The sequence below is a fragment of the Brassica napus genome, chromosome A9, assembly GCF_020379485.1.
Source record: "Brassica napus cultivar Da-Ae chromosome A9, Da-Ae, whole genome shotgun sequence".
In the NCBI taxonomy this organism is placed as follows: domain Eukaryota; kingdom Viridiplantae; phylum Streptophyta; class Magnoliopsida; order Brassicales; family Brassicaceae; genus Brassica; species Brassica napus.
The window spans coordinates 7,559,036-7,573,727 of record NC_063442.1 but is presented as its reverse complement, the minus strand read 5'-3'; the positions used below and the strand labels follow the sequence as shown (position 1 = coordinate 7,573,727).

At 36.2% G+C, this 14,692-nt stretch overlaps 3 protein-coding genes across 3 annotated transcripts; 1 reads left to right on the top strand and 2 right to left on the bottom strand.

Moving 5' to 3' along the window:
• Positions 1–4,724: 4,724 nt before the first annotated feature.
• Positions 4,725–7,061, bottom strand: LOC125577803 (hsp70-Hsp90 organizing protein 2-like). Its single transcript, XM_048739688.1, has 7 exons — positions 6,178–7,061; positions 5,816–6,104; positions 5,660–5,745; positions 5,355–5,578; positions 5,202–5,268; positions 5,059–5,118; positions 4,725–4,962 (listed from the first exon to the last, which is right to left on the bottom strand). The coding sequence occupies exons 1-7, from the start codon at positions 6,991–6,993 to the stop codon at positions 4,849–4,851; spliced, it is 1,656 nt and encodes a 551-aa protein (XP_048595645.1). The 5' UTR covers positions 6,994–7,061; the 3' UTR covers positions 4,725–4,848.
• Positions 7,062–8,737: 1,676 nt separating this feature from the next.
• Positions 8,738–10,929, bottom strand: LOC125577802 (pentatricopeptide repeat-containing protein At1g62720-like). Its single transcript, XM_048739687.1, has one exon. The coding sequence runs from the start codon at positions 10,354–10,356 to the stop codon at positions 8,899–8,901; it is 1,458 nt and encodes a 485-aa protein (XP_048595644.1). The 5' UTR covers positions 10,357–10,929; the 3' UTR covers positions 8,738–8,898.
• A 149-nt stretch (positions 10,930–11,078) lies between these two features.
• Positions 11,079–14,246, top strand: LOC106368852 (vacuolar-processing enzyme beta-isozyme). Its single transcript, XM_048739686.1, has 9 exons — positions 11,079–11,434; positions 11,880–12,044; positions 12,421–12,577; positions 12,692–12,777; positions 12,871–13,070; positions 13,147–13,195; positions 13,285–13,494; positions 13,576–13,773; positions 13,913–14,246. The coding sequence occupies exons 1-9, from the start codon at positions 11,228–11,230 to the stop codon at positions 14,096–14,098; spliced, it is 1,458 nt and encodes a 485-aa protein (XP_048595643.1). The 5' UTR covers positions 11,079–11,227; the 3' UTR covers positions 14,099–14,246.
• The last annotated feature ends 446 nt before the right edge of the window (positions 14,247–14,692 follow it).

Genomic DNA, 14,692 nt, shown 5'->3' with positions numbered 1-14,692 from the left:
TCCTTTGCCTCAATTATTAGTATCGTTCAACTCTCTGTTTTAACCTGCTGCTGACGTGTTAATTTTTAATCCTTTTATATTTTTTGACGCACGCCGCTGACGCTGCGTTCTGGAAAAGAACAGGGTTATTATATGCAGAATCTGAAAGTAAACTCAAGAACACACTCTTTTTCTTAGCCATGAGACTCGTCATATGCCACTATACAACTTCAGAAACAACCTCCAATTTTTCTACTATTCTTATAGCAGCTTCTACAAGATCGCCAAGCTGATTCGGACCAGTTTCCACATATCATTGAGACTCAGTCCATTTGATGGTTTCCATATTGCTATGAATTTGACTCTACAAGACTTGAAAATTGCCTTTGTTTGATTTTTCTCTTCATTTCCCTTCCACACTTCCCTGCATTTTCCTTCTAACAGATGACCAAATTTATCTGTCTTAGCATTTATCATTGTTTCAGCCAAGAAAACACATTTCGTGCATGTTTTGGTTCTCCATCGGTGCCACACAAGTTACACCTGAACAACATCTTGACTCATTGCCTCGTTGGTGACCTTGACTCTAGTAAAGGTCAGATCAACAGTTTTGGAGACAAACCCGGTGGTCTCAAGGTACAAATTTAAAAGTCCAACGATGGAAAATCTCAAAAGTTGTCTGATGAATCTGATTATGGAATTGTTGTTCTCGTTATTACAGATGGTGGATTCCCTTGTTCCATTAGCAGAGAGAGATGTTGGCACACTGAGAGGGATGACAAAAGCTTGTGCTTCTTACATTGGGCAGCTGCCCACTCCACCTTCAACGTACATCCGCCCCTGCATGTCACTGTTGCAGCTCTTTCCCGCCACTCTCGTCCTTTAGCTGAAGAATGTTTTCGAAACTCATACCCAGTAGTCAAGGACAGCAACCAACATCTCCCTCCTATTATGATGTGCTTAGGCGGACAAGAAGTTGAAGATTTTTTCACATGCTGGTCTTTTGAGGAAAACTCCTTGACACCAAATTCAAAGTGTGGAATGTAATCAGTGGCAACCTCCACCATTACGTCTCGTCTCTGAGGAGAACCACACGTCTTCTGCGCCAGATCATCAATGGCGTCATCTTCAACCACCAAAACCAAAGCCCCTACTACTGTGAAAAGAGCATGAGCGATCTGAGATTGCTGTTCTGTACATTTCCACTGGTCCTGAGAAGCCACTAACTCGCCACTGTTTGGAAGACCAACTCCTCCTGGATCAAAAGGTAAGTTTGTAACATTACCAACACATCTCTGTATTACCCTCATCACCAAGCACATTCTGCCACCTTCACCTCTCTGTCCATGTTTTGTAGATTCTGTGACTTCTGTCTCCATGAAATGAATGCACTGCACCATTTTTAGCTACTCGTTCCTTCGTACTCCCACAATACGCATGACATTAGGCTTGTTCGTTTGTTTAACGCTGCATCTGACGCAGAAATCAAAAATTATCAAACAAGAAAAAGAAATTTAAGTGCAGCTTCGTTATACAGCTTCCGCCGGCAACTGCCGCAACTGATCTTTTCCGTGCTTTCATCGTCGCTGCAATTATCAGCGTCTTCAACTCCACGTTAACGTGTCCTTTGCCTCAATTATTAGTATCGTTCAACTCTCTGTTTTAACCTGCTGCTGACGTGTTAATTTTTAATCCTTTTATATTTTTTGACGCACGCCGCTGACGCTGCGTTCTGGAAAAGAACAGGGTTATTATATGCAGAATCTGAAAGTAAACTCAAGAACACACTCTTTTTCTTAGCCATGAGACTCGTCATATGCCACTATACAACTTCAGAAACAACCTCCAATTTTTCTACTATTCTTATAGCAGCTTCTACAAGATCGCCAAGCTGATTCGGACCAGTTTCCACATATCATTGAGACTCAGTCCATTTGATGGTTTCCATATTGCTATGAATTTGACTCTACAAGACTTGAAAATTGCCTTTGTTTGATTTTTCTCTTCATTTCCCTTCCACACTTCCCTGCATTTTCCTTCTAACAGATGACCAAATTTATCTGTCTTAGCATTTATCATTGTTTCAGCCAAGAAAACACATTTCGTGCATGTTTTGGTTCTCCATCGGTGCCACACAAGTTACACCTGAACAACATCTTGACTCATTGCCTCGTTGGTGACCTTGACTCTAGTAAAGGTCAGATCAACAGTTTTGGAGACAAACCCGGTGGTCTCAAGGTACAAATTTAAAAGTCCAACGATGGAAAATCTCAAAAGTTGTCTGATGAATCTGATTATGGAATTGTTGTTCTCGTTATTACAGATGGTGGATTCCCTTGTTCCATTAGCAGAGAGAGATGTTGGCACACTGAGAGGGATGACAAAAGCTTGTGCTTCTTACATTGGCTAAGTTCGATGTTGTTCCTCAGCATATTCAGAACCAGACAGGTTTTATTTGGCTCGATATATAGGAATGTAAGCAAAACAAATCTATTTGACAAGGTTATAATTCTCTACTGGATATGAGAAGAAAAATGTTATAACAGAGTAAGCAGTCTGGAAAAATGGGAAGAACCCGCCTTTGGCTCAAGTCACACAGGTAAAAAAATAAATCTGCGAAATAGAAATTGAGGTCTTTTCTTATGGATTTACTTCATCTGGACGATTCCTGAACTGATAAGCTTTTGGATTTTGTTCATGATCATCGGGTTCTGCATGTGTTTTTGTGCTGCTGCTGGATTCTCCTGGAGATCTGACAGAACCTGTTCAAAGAGAGCAGTGTTGGAGTTTGGTGAGACATCATCAACATAGATTGCTCCACAGCAATCATCTAGAGATGTATCAGCAATCATCTAGAGATGTATTGTTCTCCGAAAATAAAACTTCAAACTTAAATTTAAAACTATTAAGTTTAAGTTTGAACTTAAATTCAAAACTATAATAATTCCAAAAAAAAATTCAAAACTATTGTATTTTATACTATAATCTTTATATTTGTCATAATTAATTTAAATTTATAAAACTTTTACTAGCACATATATAAAAATATTACTATAATATTAATTAGTAAAATGTTATATTAAAATATAAAATTTTAAATAGAAATAACATAATTGATATTAAAATTTACGCAAAATATCATAATATTACACAAAATTATTTCCATAATGCATATATGATCATATAGTACATTTTGAAGTAAAAATGACTTTTAATTTTAATTTATAGAGTACGAACTAAAAATTGGTGATATTAATATTTATAAATACATTAGATATGAAAAAGAAAGTAAAAAGGAAAAAATAAAATAATGCTAAAAGGCTTAACTTCTATCGATGATATTAATACTTGTGAATACATTCGATATAAATAAGAAAGAATCGTACGAAAAAGACATAAAAACAACAGCAACAACCATCTTCGGTTACACAAAAAAAATTTGGACAATATTTTGGAGATTTGGAGATTCCAGATCAAATTTACCTGACCATTAATGTTGTTGAAATATTTAAATTTTTGTAATAATTATGTCTTTATGTAATTTTTTAAAAACTTTTTTGTTAAGTTTTTTTTGTATATTGTTATTCAGTTTAACTTATTGTAAAATTTGCGTTCCTACTCTTGTTCTTGATGAAACACAAGATTTAAGATTTTCTATTCTTTGTATGAAAGACAGTATGCTTGATCATAGCTGTTTAAGGAAATTATTATCACCACTCAATAACAGATATACTCAATCCCTAAGATTGCTCCTGTAAATTATGTATAAGCTCTCTCCAGTCTCCACTCAATAACGTAATTACTTCAAACTTATTTAGTAATACCATAGACAAGAACAAAGAAAGTATAGAACAATCTCACAAGATGGTGATTGTTATAGCTATTACGGTGGTTTTCAAGAAGTTGGTTACGATGGTGATATATGAAATGTTGATGGAGATTATAACCAATGGAATCAAGATGGTGGTGATGATGGTATTGAAATCTATTATTAAGATGATCATTTTCGGGTGTTGATGATGATCACTTACAATGAATGGAGAGGAGCAGTAAAAATTGTTTTTTTTTTTTTTTTGCATTAGAATTTGTTTGTCTGTTCGTTTCACTTGCTCTGTTTTTATCTCTGTACAAACATATATGAAGAAATTGAAATTGTTGTGGTCTGTACATGGGTTTTGTTGGGCATTGACAGAGATGGAATATTGTTTACGGACCAAGATTGATGATGCTTTTATTGGATATTCAGTAACTAAAGCCAACCTCTTCACTGATCAGATTCTTTTCAAGGAGAGCAAAAAAAGATAACAAAGCCACGTGGTAGGCCAAAGTGAACGACCGTGAGAGTATCTCCAAAGTTAACTGAAGTGAAATACACACACATGAAGCAATCAGGTGGATAAGGACAGTTTGTTGATATTACAGTCAGGTTTGAGCCACTGGAAACAGGATCAGGATATGAATTAAAGAGTGAGATCAAAAGAGGAGCCGTACCAAGAGATTATAGTCCCGGTGTCATGAAAAGACTTGAGGAGTGTATAAGCTCCGGATAACAAAAGATCGTGCATCTAACAGAGTGCAGTTGGCTAAGTTCGATGCTGTTCCTGAGCATACTCGGAACCAGCTTAAGACAGATTTTTCTTTTGTCCAAGACTACTAATCCTACACTGGAAAGTTATTGTGGTTTTGTTTGGTTCATTATACAAATCTATTAGACAAAGTTATAATTTTCTAGTAAACACTGGATATGAGAAGAAAAATTTTATAACAGAGTAAGCAGTCTGGAAAAATGGGAAGAACCCGACTTTGGCTTGAGTCACAAAAGGTAGAAAAAAATCTGCGAAATAGAAATTGATGTCTTTTCTTATGGATTTACTTCATCTGGACTATTCCTGAGCTGATAAGCTTTTGGATTTTGTTCATGATCATCGGGTTCTGCATGTGTTTTTGTGCTGCTGCTGGATTCTCCTGGAGATCTGACAGAACCTGTTCAAAGAGAGCAGTGTTGGAGTTTGGTGAGACATCATCAACATAGATTGTTCCGCAGCAATCATCTAGAGAAGTTAAACTTTGTCTCTTTACCTGTCTCATTACAGGATCTGTGAGAATGTTCTGGATCTCCGGGTCTTGCATTCCCTTAGCCTGCACGAAGACAACCAAAATCCCAACTTCAGTAACCCAAATTCACAAGGAAGAAGTTTTCGTAACAGAAGTTAGAATCTAACCTGTCTTTCTTTCAACTCCTCGGGAGTAAGGTCACCACGGTTTGCCTTGTTGATCTGTTGTACACATCTACAAAGTTCACAACACGTTACATATGCTACTAAGATAACAGAAGGAATAAATCTCTCTCTGTAGCTTTTACACGTATATTATACCTTCTAACACCGTCTAGAAGCTCCTGATTGTTAGGATCATGTTTGAGACCCTCCTGGTAAGTTTCCATTGCGTTGTCATACTCCTTCATGAAGAACTGGACCGCACCTTTTCTGCTGTATCCCTTTGAGAACGTTGGATCGAGCTCGATACATTTCTCTGCATCCTTCAATCCTTCGGGCATTGCCCCCAGTTTTGTGTAACATGCAGCTCGGTTGCTATACGCCTATGTGAAATTCAACAGGTCATTTAAACAATCAAATAGAGAAACATCTTACACACAACACTGAATCAAATAAGGCCTTACTCTGGGGTCTTTTGGATTCCTTTTGATAGCTTCGGTATAATGCCTCACAGCATCAGGATACTTCTGCTCCTTGAAGAACTCATTACCTGTATATTAAAAACACAACACGATGTTAGTTTTATGAGATTCTTTCCTCGCATAATACAAAGCATATACCTTTCTCACGCTCCGCATCACCAATAGCAGGATCAAAGTACTCTTGCTGCTCCAACTCTTTCTTGGCTCTCTCCGCCTCATTCAACCTCTTCAACGTGTCTGGATTACGATGCTCCGTAAGAGCCTTCTGGTAAGTCTCGATAACAGGCTCATAGTCTTTAGAGACTTTAGCCATCTTCCCAAGAGCAGTTCCTTTCCTAGTCAAAGCTTTGGCTACCATCTTGTAATCCGACCTAAGCTCCCTACCTCTCTCAACCGCCTTATCACAATCCTTGATGCACTCATCATACTGTAATCACACACATTCCACATTTTTACACTCTTAAGCAAATAACTACAGACTCAATCAAAGGTAACATTACATTCCCCATCTCGAGATGAACAGCAGCACGGTTCGTGATGTAAGAGATGTCTTCATCATCAATCTCCATAGCTGTGGAGTAATGCTTGATAGCATTTTCAAAATCCTTCTTCTTATACGCAGCGTTCCCCATCTCTTTCTCCTTCAAAGCCTTCTCCTTCTTCTCCTTCTCCTCTGCAACCTCAGGCTCATTAACAACCATCTCATCCTCCTCCATAGCCTCAGCCTCATCACCAGCCTGAGTCCTGATCTGAACATTCAACAAAACTCCAAGACTCTGCATCACTCTCTGGTCTTTCAAGTAAAGATTGAGATTGCTAGGGCTCCTCTGTATCTCCTGCATCATGTTAACAAAGTCAGGCTGCTTCAAGAACCCTCTCGTCGACGGATCAGCACTCAGCTTCGCCCACATCTCGGGGCCTTTGAAAGCATCCCCAAACGGATTGTTCTGAGGCGCGGCGGCGCGTGACCTCGACGACGCGTCTGCTAAGCCGGTTTTTAAGGCTTCGTTGCTCGGATCGATCTCGAGACCCTTGGAGTAAGCATCGGCGGCTTCTCCGAACTGGTTCAGCCCCACGTGAGCGGCGCCGAGGCGGCTGTAGCCCTTGGCCCAGTCTGGTTTGAGTTCGACGGTCTTCTTGGCGTCGGAGAGAGCTTCTTGGTATTGGTGAAGGGAGGCGTGGGCGGCGGAGCGGTTGGAGAAGAGGACGTGCTTGGTTGGAGATAGGTTGATTGCTTCGGTGAAGTGGTTGACGGCGGAGGTGAAGTCGCCGGAGGAGAAAGCTGCGTTGCCTTTGGCTTTAGCTTCGTCGGCCATGGTTGAATCTGGGAGTCGTCTTTGTTTCTTCTGGAAGGTTCCTTGCGGGAGAGAGAGAGACTATAGTGGGGTTTTGGTTAAGCGGACTGTTTGGATACGAGTATAACAATATCCGGGATTAAGAGTTTGTTATTTTTTAAAGGATTTTTAACGTTAAAACACTTTGACTAAATTTATTTTGGGTAAAAATCCTCAAACTAAGTATTTTAACGAAAAAACCCAAAACTAATTGTATTTAATAAATTAAATTCTAACAAGTCACAATTACCATTACTACCAGTAAATTTTTCGTTTAGGGTTACATTAAGTAAACATAGTTTAGGGTTACTATTAAAAAAATTTTTAAAAAATTAAATTTTATAATATTATCTAAAACTTAGTAACTTAAATTTTTAAAATTAGCATATTTTTTATTTTTTTTTGTAAATGTATGAGTTTGATATGTTTTTAACATCAACATTATATATCTATAAATTTAAAAACCCAGAAAATATAACAAAAATTATCTAAAGATTTATTATTACATTTTTATTATATTTTCTTGTTTTTTACATTTTTAATATTTTAGTAATTTTATCACAGGTAAATCTTTAGATAATGTTTATTATATTTTATGGGTTTTTACATTTTTAATTTATACATATATAACGTTGATGTTAAAAACACATCAAACTCATATATTTACAAAAAAAAATAAAAAAAGCTAATTTTGAAAATTTAAGTTACTAATTTTTAGATAATATTATAAAATTTAAAAAAATTTAATTTTTTAAATTTTAGTGGTAAAACTCTTTAATTATGTTTAGTTAATATAGAAATCCCTAAGTAAAAATTTACCGGTAGTAATAGTAATTATAACCTGTTAGGATTTAATTTATTAAATAAAATTAGTTCAGGGGTTGTTTCGTTAAATATTTAGTTTGGAGTTTTTTTACCTAAAACAAACTTAGTTGAGGGGGTTTAATGTTAAAAATCCTTTTAAAAAAAAGGATTCGAGAATTTTCTTTGTGGATATCAGATATTTAACTTTAATAATTTGATTTAACTTTTTATTAATGTGAAATTATTCAACAACTTAATCTACACTTTTAACCGCATCATTTTTCTCTTTTTTCACTTATTAATTAAAAATTAATTTAATTTTTACTCTTTTAATAATTTTACTTGAACAAAATTCAACATTTTATCCACTATTTTATCGGATATTTTTTTCTTTTATAATTATATTTTATGAGCAAAAAAATATATTTAAAAATCATTATAACTAAAAATTAAAAAAAAAATTTAACTTGTTGACATAAAAAAAAATTTGATCAACTTGAAATTGTATTTTCTTAAAAATAATAATAATACTGTAGTAAAAACTGATTTTTTTCCTATATCCAAATCAAATGAACCAAACATCTATTTATGGACCATAAAAATTATAAATTTTGACATAATTTGTTTCTAAGAAAAATATTATTTGATACAAGATAATTGTTTTTAAATAACTGATTTAAGTAATTAGGGTGTACCAAAAATTTATAAAATTCCACCAACCAATGATTATTGACACTCATGTACCAATACATTTTTGCAGAAGCTAAACCGGTTTTGCTTCATTCTGTACCGGCACAGGTTCTTCTGGATTCGTTAAGTAAAGCACATTTCGATGTGTTTGATCCGAGGATGCAAAGAGGAGTTCTTGGTGTTCCTCCACTTTGGTTTCAGTTTAAGCTCAAGTGGTATTCATGGAGATCTATGTTATGAATAACTTCAGACATTATTACATAACTCTCCCAGCTTGTTTACATTTTTACTTGTAATCATTCAAAATTACAATAGGCAACAGAGAAAAAAAAATACAATAATGTGTTTCTTTTTCCTTCAAACAATATACAGTTTCACAGAATGTACAATCTGCTATAGTAGAAGCAGCCCATCTTCATGCATTTTTCTATACAACTCATCTGCTTCACGCCACAGGCGTTTCCTACAAAACCCTGAGATCATGGTAGTGTACGATACAACATCAGGCTCAACTCCATTGTCCGTGAGGCTACAAAACAAGTCCCAAGCATCTTCCACATAACCAGCCTTGCAAATTATGTGAATCATGATATTATATATAGTAACATCAAGATCCATCCCACTCTTCTGCATATCCTGGAATACAACCAACGCTTTCTCAACCTTCCCGTTATTAAACAGACCATATAGCAAAATGCTGTAAGTCCTTAGACTGGGAGGAGAATCCATCCGTCTGAAAACCCCCTGAGCAGTATCTGGTTTGCCCACTTGAAAATAGCCCTGGATTATAGTGTTGTACGTAACCGTATCTCGTACTAATCCTCTTTCCGACATCTCGCTGAAGAGTTTCATCACATCATCTACTCTCTTAAACTTGCAAAACCCATTTATGAGAGTGTTATAAGTCACTATATCAGGCAAGCACTCGTTTGTCACCATCACCTCAAGCATTTGTTTAGCCTCGTCTACTCGACCGTGCATACAAAGCCCGTTGATCATCGAGTTGTAAGCGAAAACATCAGGAACTATAGACCTATTAACCATCTCCTCGTGAAGCTTCTCAGCCTCCAAAAGGTTCCCTTCTTTCGCAGACGCATCGATCAACGCAGTGAAAGTAATGACATTAGGAACAACGTTCCTCATCACCATATCTCTCAAGAGAAGATCAGCGTCATTACATCTACCGGAGCTGCAAAGACCGGTTATAAGAGAGTTGTAAGTAACAACATCCGCTCTAACTCCATTCTTATCCATCTGTTCGAAGAGCTCCAAAGCGTTGTTCACCAGCCTGTTCTTGCAGAAACCGTCGATGATGGTGTTGTAGATGACAACGTCTGGTTTACACCCCATTGCCTCCATTTTAGCAACTAACTCTATAGCATCGAAAACTCTGTTCCTTTGACAGAACCCATTGATCAGAGAGCTAAGCGTGACGACATCAGGGTGGAAACCAAGCTTCATCATCTTCCCAATAACAGATAAAGCAATGGAGAACCGAGAGCAACGGCATAAACAGTTGATCACGATGTTGTATGTGTAAAGATCATGCGTGATTCCAAGAGTCTCCATCTGGTTGAAGAGAGAGATCACAAGATCGAACTTCTTGGTTTTGGCGAGTTGACTCAGCGGTTTGCTGAATTCGACAATTGAAGGAAGGGGACGAGATTGAATCATGAGACAGAACAGTTTAAGTGGGTCTTTCGGTCTCTTGGAGGTAGAGAGAGTTCGTGTCGTGTAAGAGTAACGGTTAAAGAAAGGAGCAGTTAGAGGATTACCTCTCTCAAGAAGACGGCGATGATTGAGAAAGTTCTTAGCTTTCGATGCAATTGAAGTCGAAATCGATCTCTTCATATGATTTTTGATTGGGTTTGGTTATTCATAACCTCTCTGTGTGTGTCTGTCTGTAAATGGCTTAAACCCTGTAATAAAAACCCTATTATCTTCCAAGTGGGGGAGACGATAGGCGAGATTTTGGAAACCGGTTCAGTCACGGTTTAACATTTTTAATCAAAATCGGTTACGTAGAGATTTGGTTCAGTCCTAACCGATGCTGTCCTTGTAACGGTGGAAAATAGCAATTTGTGGGTCCCGCCTATATATACGTGTCTTGACAATGTTTTGCATGTTCTCTGTTGTGTCGTAAATCAGACAACTGAGCGAGCAGCGAGTCTTTGGTTGTTTTCTTTTTTCTTTTGGAAATCGTCAACAGTATAATCATTTTTTAACTCATCTGTAATTAATATCCCCTAATTTCAATTACAAAGCACTATAAATCATTATAGGTCTCAATTAATATTAAAATTTACATTTACAAACACAAAACAATAGGACAATAAATTGTTAAAAAAATTACAAGCTTATAAAATTACGTACTCATCTTTTGGGACAAGTATTACTAATTATACTTTACCAAAAAACAAAATATTACTAATTATTAAAAGAATAGAGTACGTCTTTAGCCCTTTTCTCAAAAAAAAAAAGGAAGAAAGAATAGAGTACGCTTTGTGACTTTGCCCATCCGAAAGAGCTAAATACTATTGATAAAAAATGTGTAACTATATATTAAAGTGTAATTAGTTGGCAAAAACTTTAGATTAGAATTCTGCTCTTTTTGTTTATTATTAACACCCATTGGTTTAGCTTTATAACCAACCATCATTTGCTTTTATAGCTATCTTTGTTCCTTCGTAGTATCTCTTTCTTTATTCTCTCTCCGTCTCCCATGGCTAAGTTCTATTGTCTCAGACCAGCTCTTCTTCTTCTTCTGTTACTTCTAGTGGTTCGTACCCAGTCACGCCGTCGGTTCGAGCCAAAAATTCTCATGCCGTCAGAGGAAGCTAAATCGAATGAGCAAGAAAAGACCATGATCGGTACTAGATGGGCGGTTCTTATCGCTGGTTCTTCCGGTTACGGAAACTACAGGCACCAGGTACAATAAATGTTCAAATGGCGGATCTTTTTTGTGGTAAAATCAAATGGTTAATCGTCTTATTGCTTAAAATTATTTTTATTAAAAAAAAATTATTTTTATTATTCGTTGTTTTCAGTTCTTTATTAAAATTATGCATCAGTGTAAATAATTTCCCTCAAGATTTTTTTCTGGGGACTTACGAATATATTCTTATGACATGCAATTTTTTTTTAATTCTCTAATTTTATTAAAGAGTAGCTACAAATTAATATCCAATGAGTTCGTTCAAGCCTTGGGAGTTTTTCTTAAAACTAAAAGAACCTTTGATGAATTCTGTTGAACTAGTTCTACTTTATCACATGTATAAAAGTGTTCTTTGTTTTATACTTCTTAAAAATATTCAAAAGTGCTTTTATTAAATACAATTATTTACTTATTGTGTTTTATTGCTTTTGTATTATAGGCTGACGTTTGTCACGCATATCAAATACTAAGAAAAGGAGGTTTAAAAGAAGAGAACATAGTCGTCATGATGTATGATGATATCGCCAACCATCCACTTAATCCTCGTCCAGGTACTCTAATCAACCATCCTGATGGCGAAGATGTTTACGCCGGAGTCCCGAAGGTATTATTAACGTACCTTTAATCCATGATTAGTCTATGTTCTGGTTTTATATTTATTAAATTTGATGGTAATACTATATGTTATTTTTATAATCCAATTTAGCGTCTAATAATGTTGTAGATCTTTATTTTTATATTAATTTGTATATTGAAAGTTACTTCCTTCGAATATTATTTTTATAATCAAATTCCTAATGTATTTTTGGATCAATCGTGATGGTGACTTGGATAGTACCCGCCAATTGTTGATGTTGAGCCAAAAAAAAAAAAATAGTACCCGACAATTAATAGTGACAATGACTCTGTAGACGTCATAAGTCATAACCACTTATTGTTTTCCTTTTCCATCATTTACTCATGTGAATATCTCTTTTCAGGACTATACCGGTCATAACGTTACGGCCGCTAACTTCTACGCGGTACTTCTAGGCGACAAGGAGGCTGTTACAGGTGGAAGCGGTAAGGTCATCGCTAGCAAGGCCAACGACCACATTTTTGTATATTACTCTGATCATGGTGGTCCGGGAGTTCTTGGTAAATTAACTACCCTTTTAGTCATGTGTTCAAGAATACTGTACGTGCAAGGATTATGCTTGTAATTGATTGCTTATAATGGTGTTTGTTTCGTTTAACATTTTCGTCGGTCAGGGATGCCAAACAAGCCTTACCTTTATGCTACTGATTTTATTGAAACACTTAAGAAGAAGCATGCTGCCGAAACATACAAAGAGATGGTAAAATTTAGTAAATATCTTGAGTGGTTCATTGGTTTCTTAAATTTGATGGTAATATCGTTATGCAATTATTATTGTGATGATGTAATGTAGGTTATATACGTAGAAGCATGTGAAAGCGGGAGCATATTCGAGGGGATAATGCCAAAGGACTTGAACATTTACGTAACAACGGCTTCAAATGCACAAGAGAGTAGTTATGGAACATATTGTCCCGGCATGAATCCGTCTCCCCCATCCGAATATATCACTTGCTTAGGAGATTTATATAGTGTTGCTTGGATGGAAGACAGGTATGTATAAATTAGATACATTTTATTATAGAGTACTTTTATGTGCAGTGGTTTATTAGTTGTGATTCGTTTGCAGTGAGACACACAACTTAAAGAAAGAGACTGTAAAGCAACAATACCAAACGGTACATGAAATTTTGGTCTTAACCCGTTTAATCAATGGTTGGTTTGAGAATGTTAAACTATATAGCGGGTCTTTTATCCCGGTGTGTAGGTGAAGATGCGGACGTCAAACTATAATACATATTCCGAAGGCTCCCATGTGATGGAATACGGTAACAGCAGTATTAAGTCGGAGAAGCTTTATCTATACCAAGGGTTCGATCCAGCCACTGTTAATTACCCTGCTAATGAATTACCGGTCAAGTCACCCGTGGGAGTTGTTAACCAACGCGACGCAGACCTTATTTTCCTTTGGCAAATGGTATTGGTCTATTTTGTTTTGCTTATTTTTGGTCATCTAAATCTACTGTAAATAATTGGTTTGATTAAACCATATTGGCAGTACCGAAGATCGGAAGATGGGCCAAGGAAGGATGAGATAATGAAGGAATTAACCGAGACAACAAGGCACAGAAAACATCTAGACACAAGTGTGGAATTGATAAGCACGGTTCTGTTTGGTCCCACGACAAATGTTCTCAAGTCAGTTAGAGAACCAGGTTTGCCGTTGGTCGACGATTGGGAATGTCTTAAATCAGTGGTAAGAGTTTCGCAGTCCTTTAAACTTTTATTTTTTGTTTTTGTACAATACATTTATAAATTTTTTGTTTTATACGTGTTATTTAACAGATAATAATGTTAAAAGGGTTTGTTTATAAAATGTGCTTGTAATTTGTTAGGTACGCGTATTTGAAATGCATTGTGGATCACTAACGCAGTACGGGATGAAACATATGAGAGCGTTTGCAAACATTTGTAACAACGGTGTCTCGAAGGAGCTGATGAAGGAAGCTTCGGCTGCGGCATGCGGTGGTTATGAGGCTCGCTTCACGTCGCACCCGTCTGTTGTGGGCTATAGTGCATGAAAGTCGTGATCTTTTAAGTGTTTTCGGGTAATCACGTTAAGACATGACCTCAAAATAAAATAAAATAAATGTTTTTATTTTGCTATGGTAGTTGCATGTAAATACGGAAAATGCGTAAGACATTTTTAAATTATTTTGGTTATAAGTCCTCGTTTTGTTTTGTTTTGTTTTGTTTTTCCTTTTTAAATTATTTATATAATCAAATCTGAAACCCGTGAATCAAGAATCGATTACAAGCTGATTTAAACAAAAAGTATCCAAATTCAGTTGTTACGTTAATTCTACCACTCTGGAACGTTCCGTTAGTTCCAATTACTCGGATATTAGTGACCCTTTTCAATTTATAACGATTAACAACGCGAAGATGATAAAGTTCATTTCGTTTTTAGTTGCTGGAATTTCCCATATTGCTGGTGAAATAGCTGATTTCCGATGATCTTATCAAGTTTATAATATTTACCGTCTATGAAGCTCATGACAAACAAGAGGAAAAACAGATTCTAAATCACTTATACATGAAGAGCTTCTGAATTTATAATATTTACTCGCCTCTGTCGTCGAAAAGAAATGCAAGAGTCAGGTGTTTGTTTAATC

Coding starts and splice junctions, on each gene's coding strand:
- LOC125577803 (XM_048739688.1), bottom strand. CDS start 6,993: ATGGCCGACGAAGCTAAAGCCAAAGGCAACGCAGCTTTCTCCTCCGGC. Junction 6,105..6,177: donor TTCATCTCGAGATGGGGAAT/GTAATGTTACCT, acceptor GTGTGATTACAG/TATGATGAGTGCATCAAGGA. Junction 5,119..5,201: donor AGGAGTTGAAAGAAAGACAG/GTTAGATTCTAA, acceptor GTCTTCGTGCAG/GCTAAGGGAATGCAAGACCC.
- LOC125577802 (XM_048739687.1), bottom strand. CDS start 10,356: ATGAAGAGATCGATTTCGACTTCAATTGCATCGAAAGCTAAGAACTTT.
- LOC106368852 (XM_048739686.1), top strand. CDS start 11,228: ATGGCTAAGTTCTATTGTCTCAGACCAGCTCTTCTTCTTCTTCTGTTA. Junction 11,435..11,879: donor ACGGAAACTACAGGCACCAG/GTACAATAAATG, acceptor TTTGTATTATAG/GCTGACGTTTGTCACGCATA. Junction 13,774..13,912: donor GGGAATGTCTTAAATCAGTG/GTAAGAGTTTCG, acceptor GTAATTTGTTAG/GTACGCGTATTTGAAATGCA.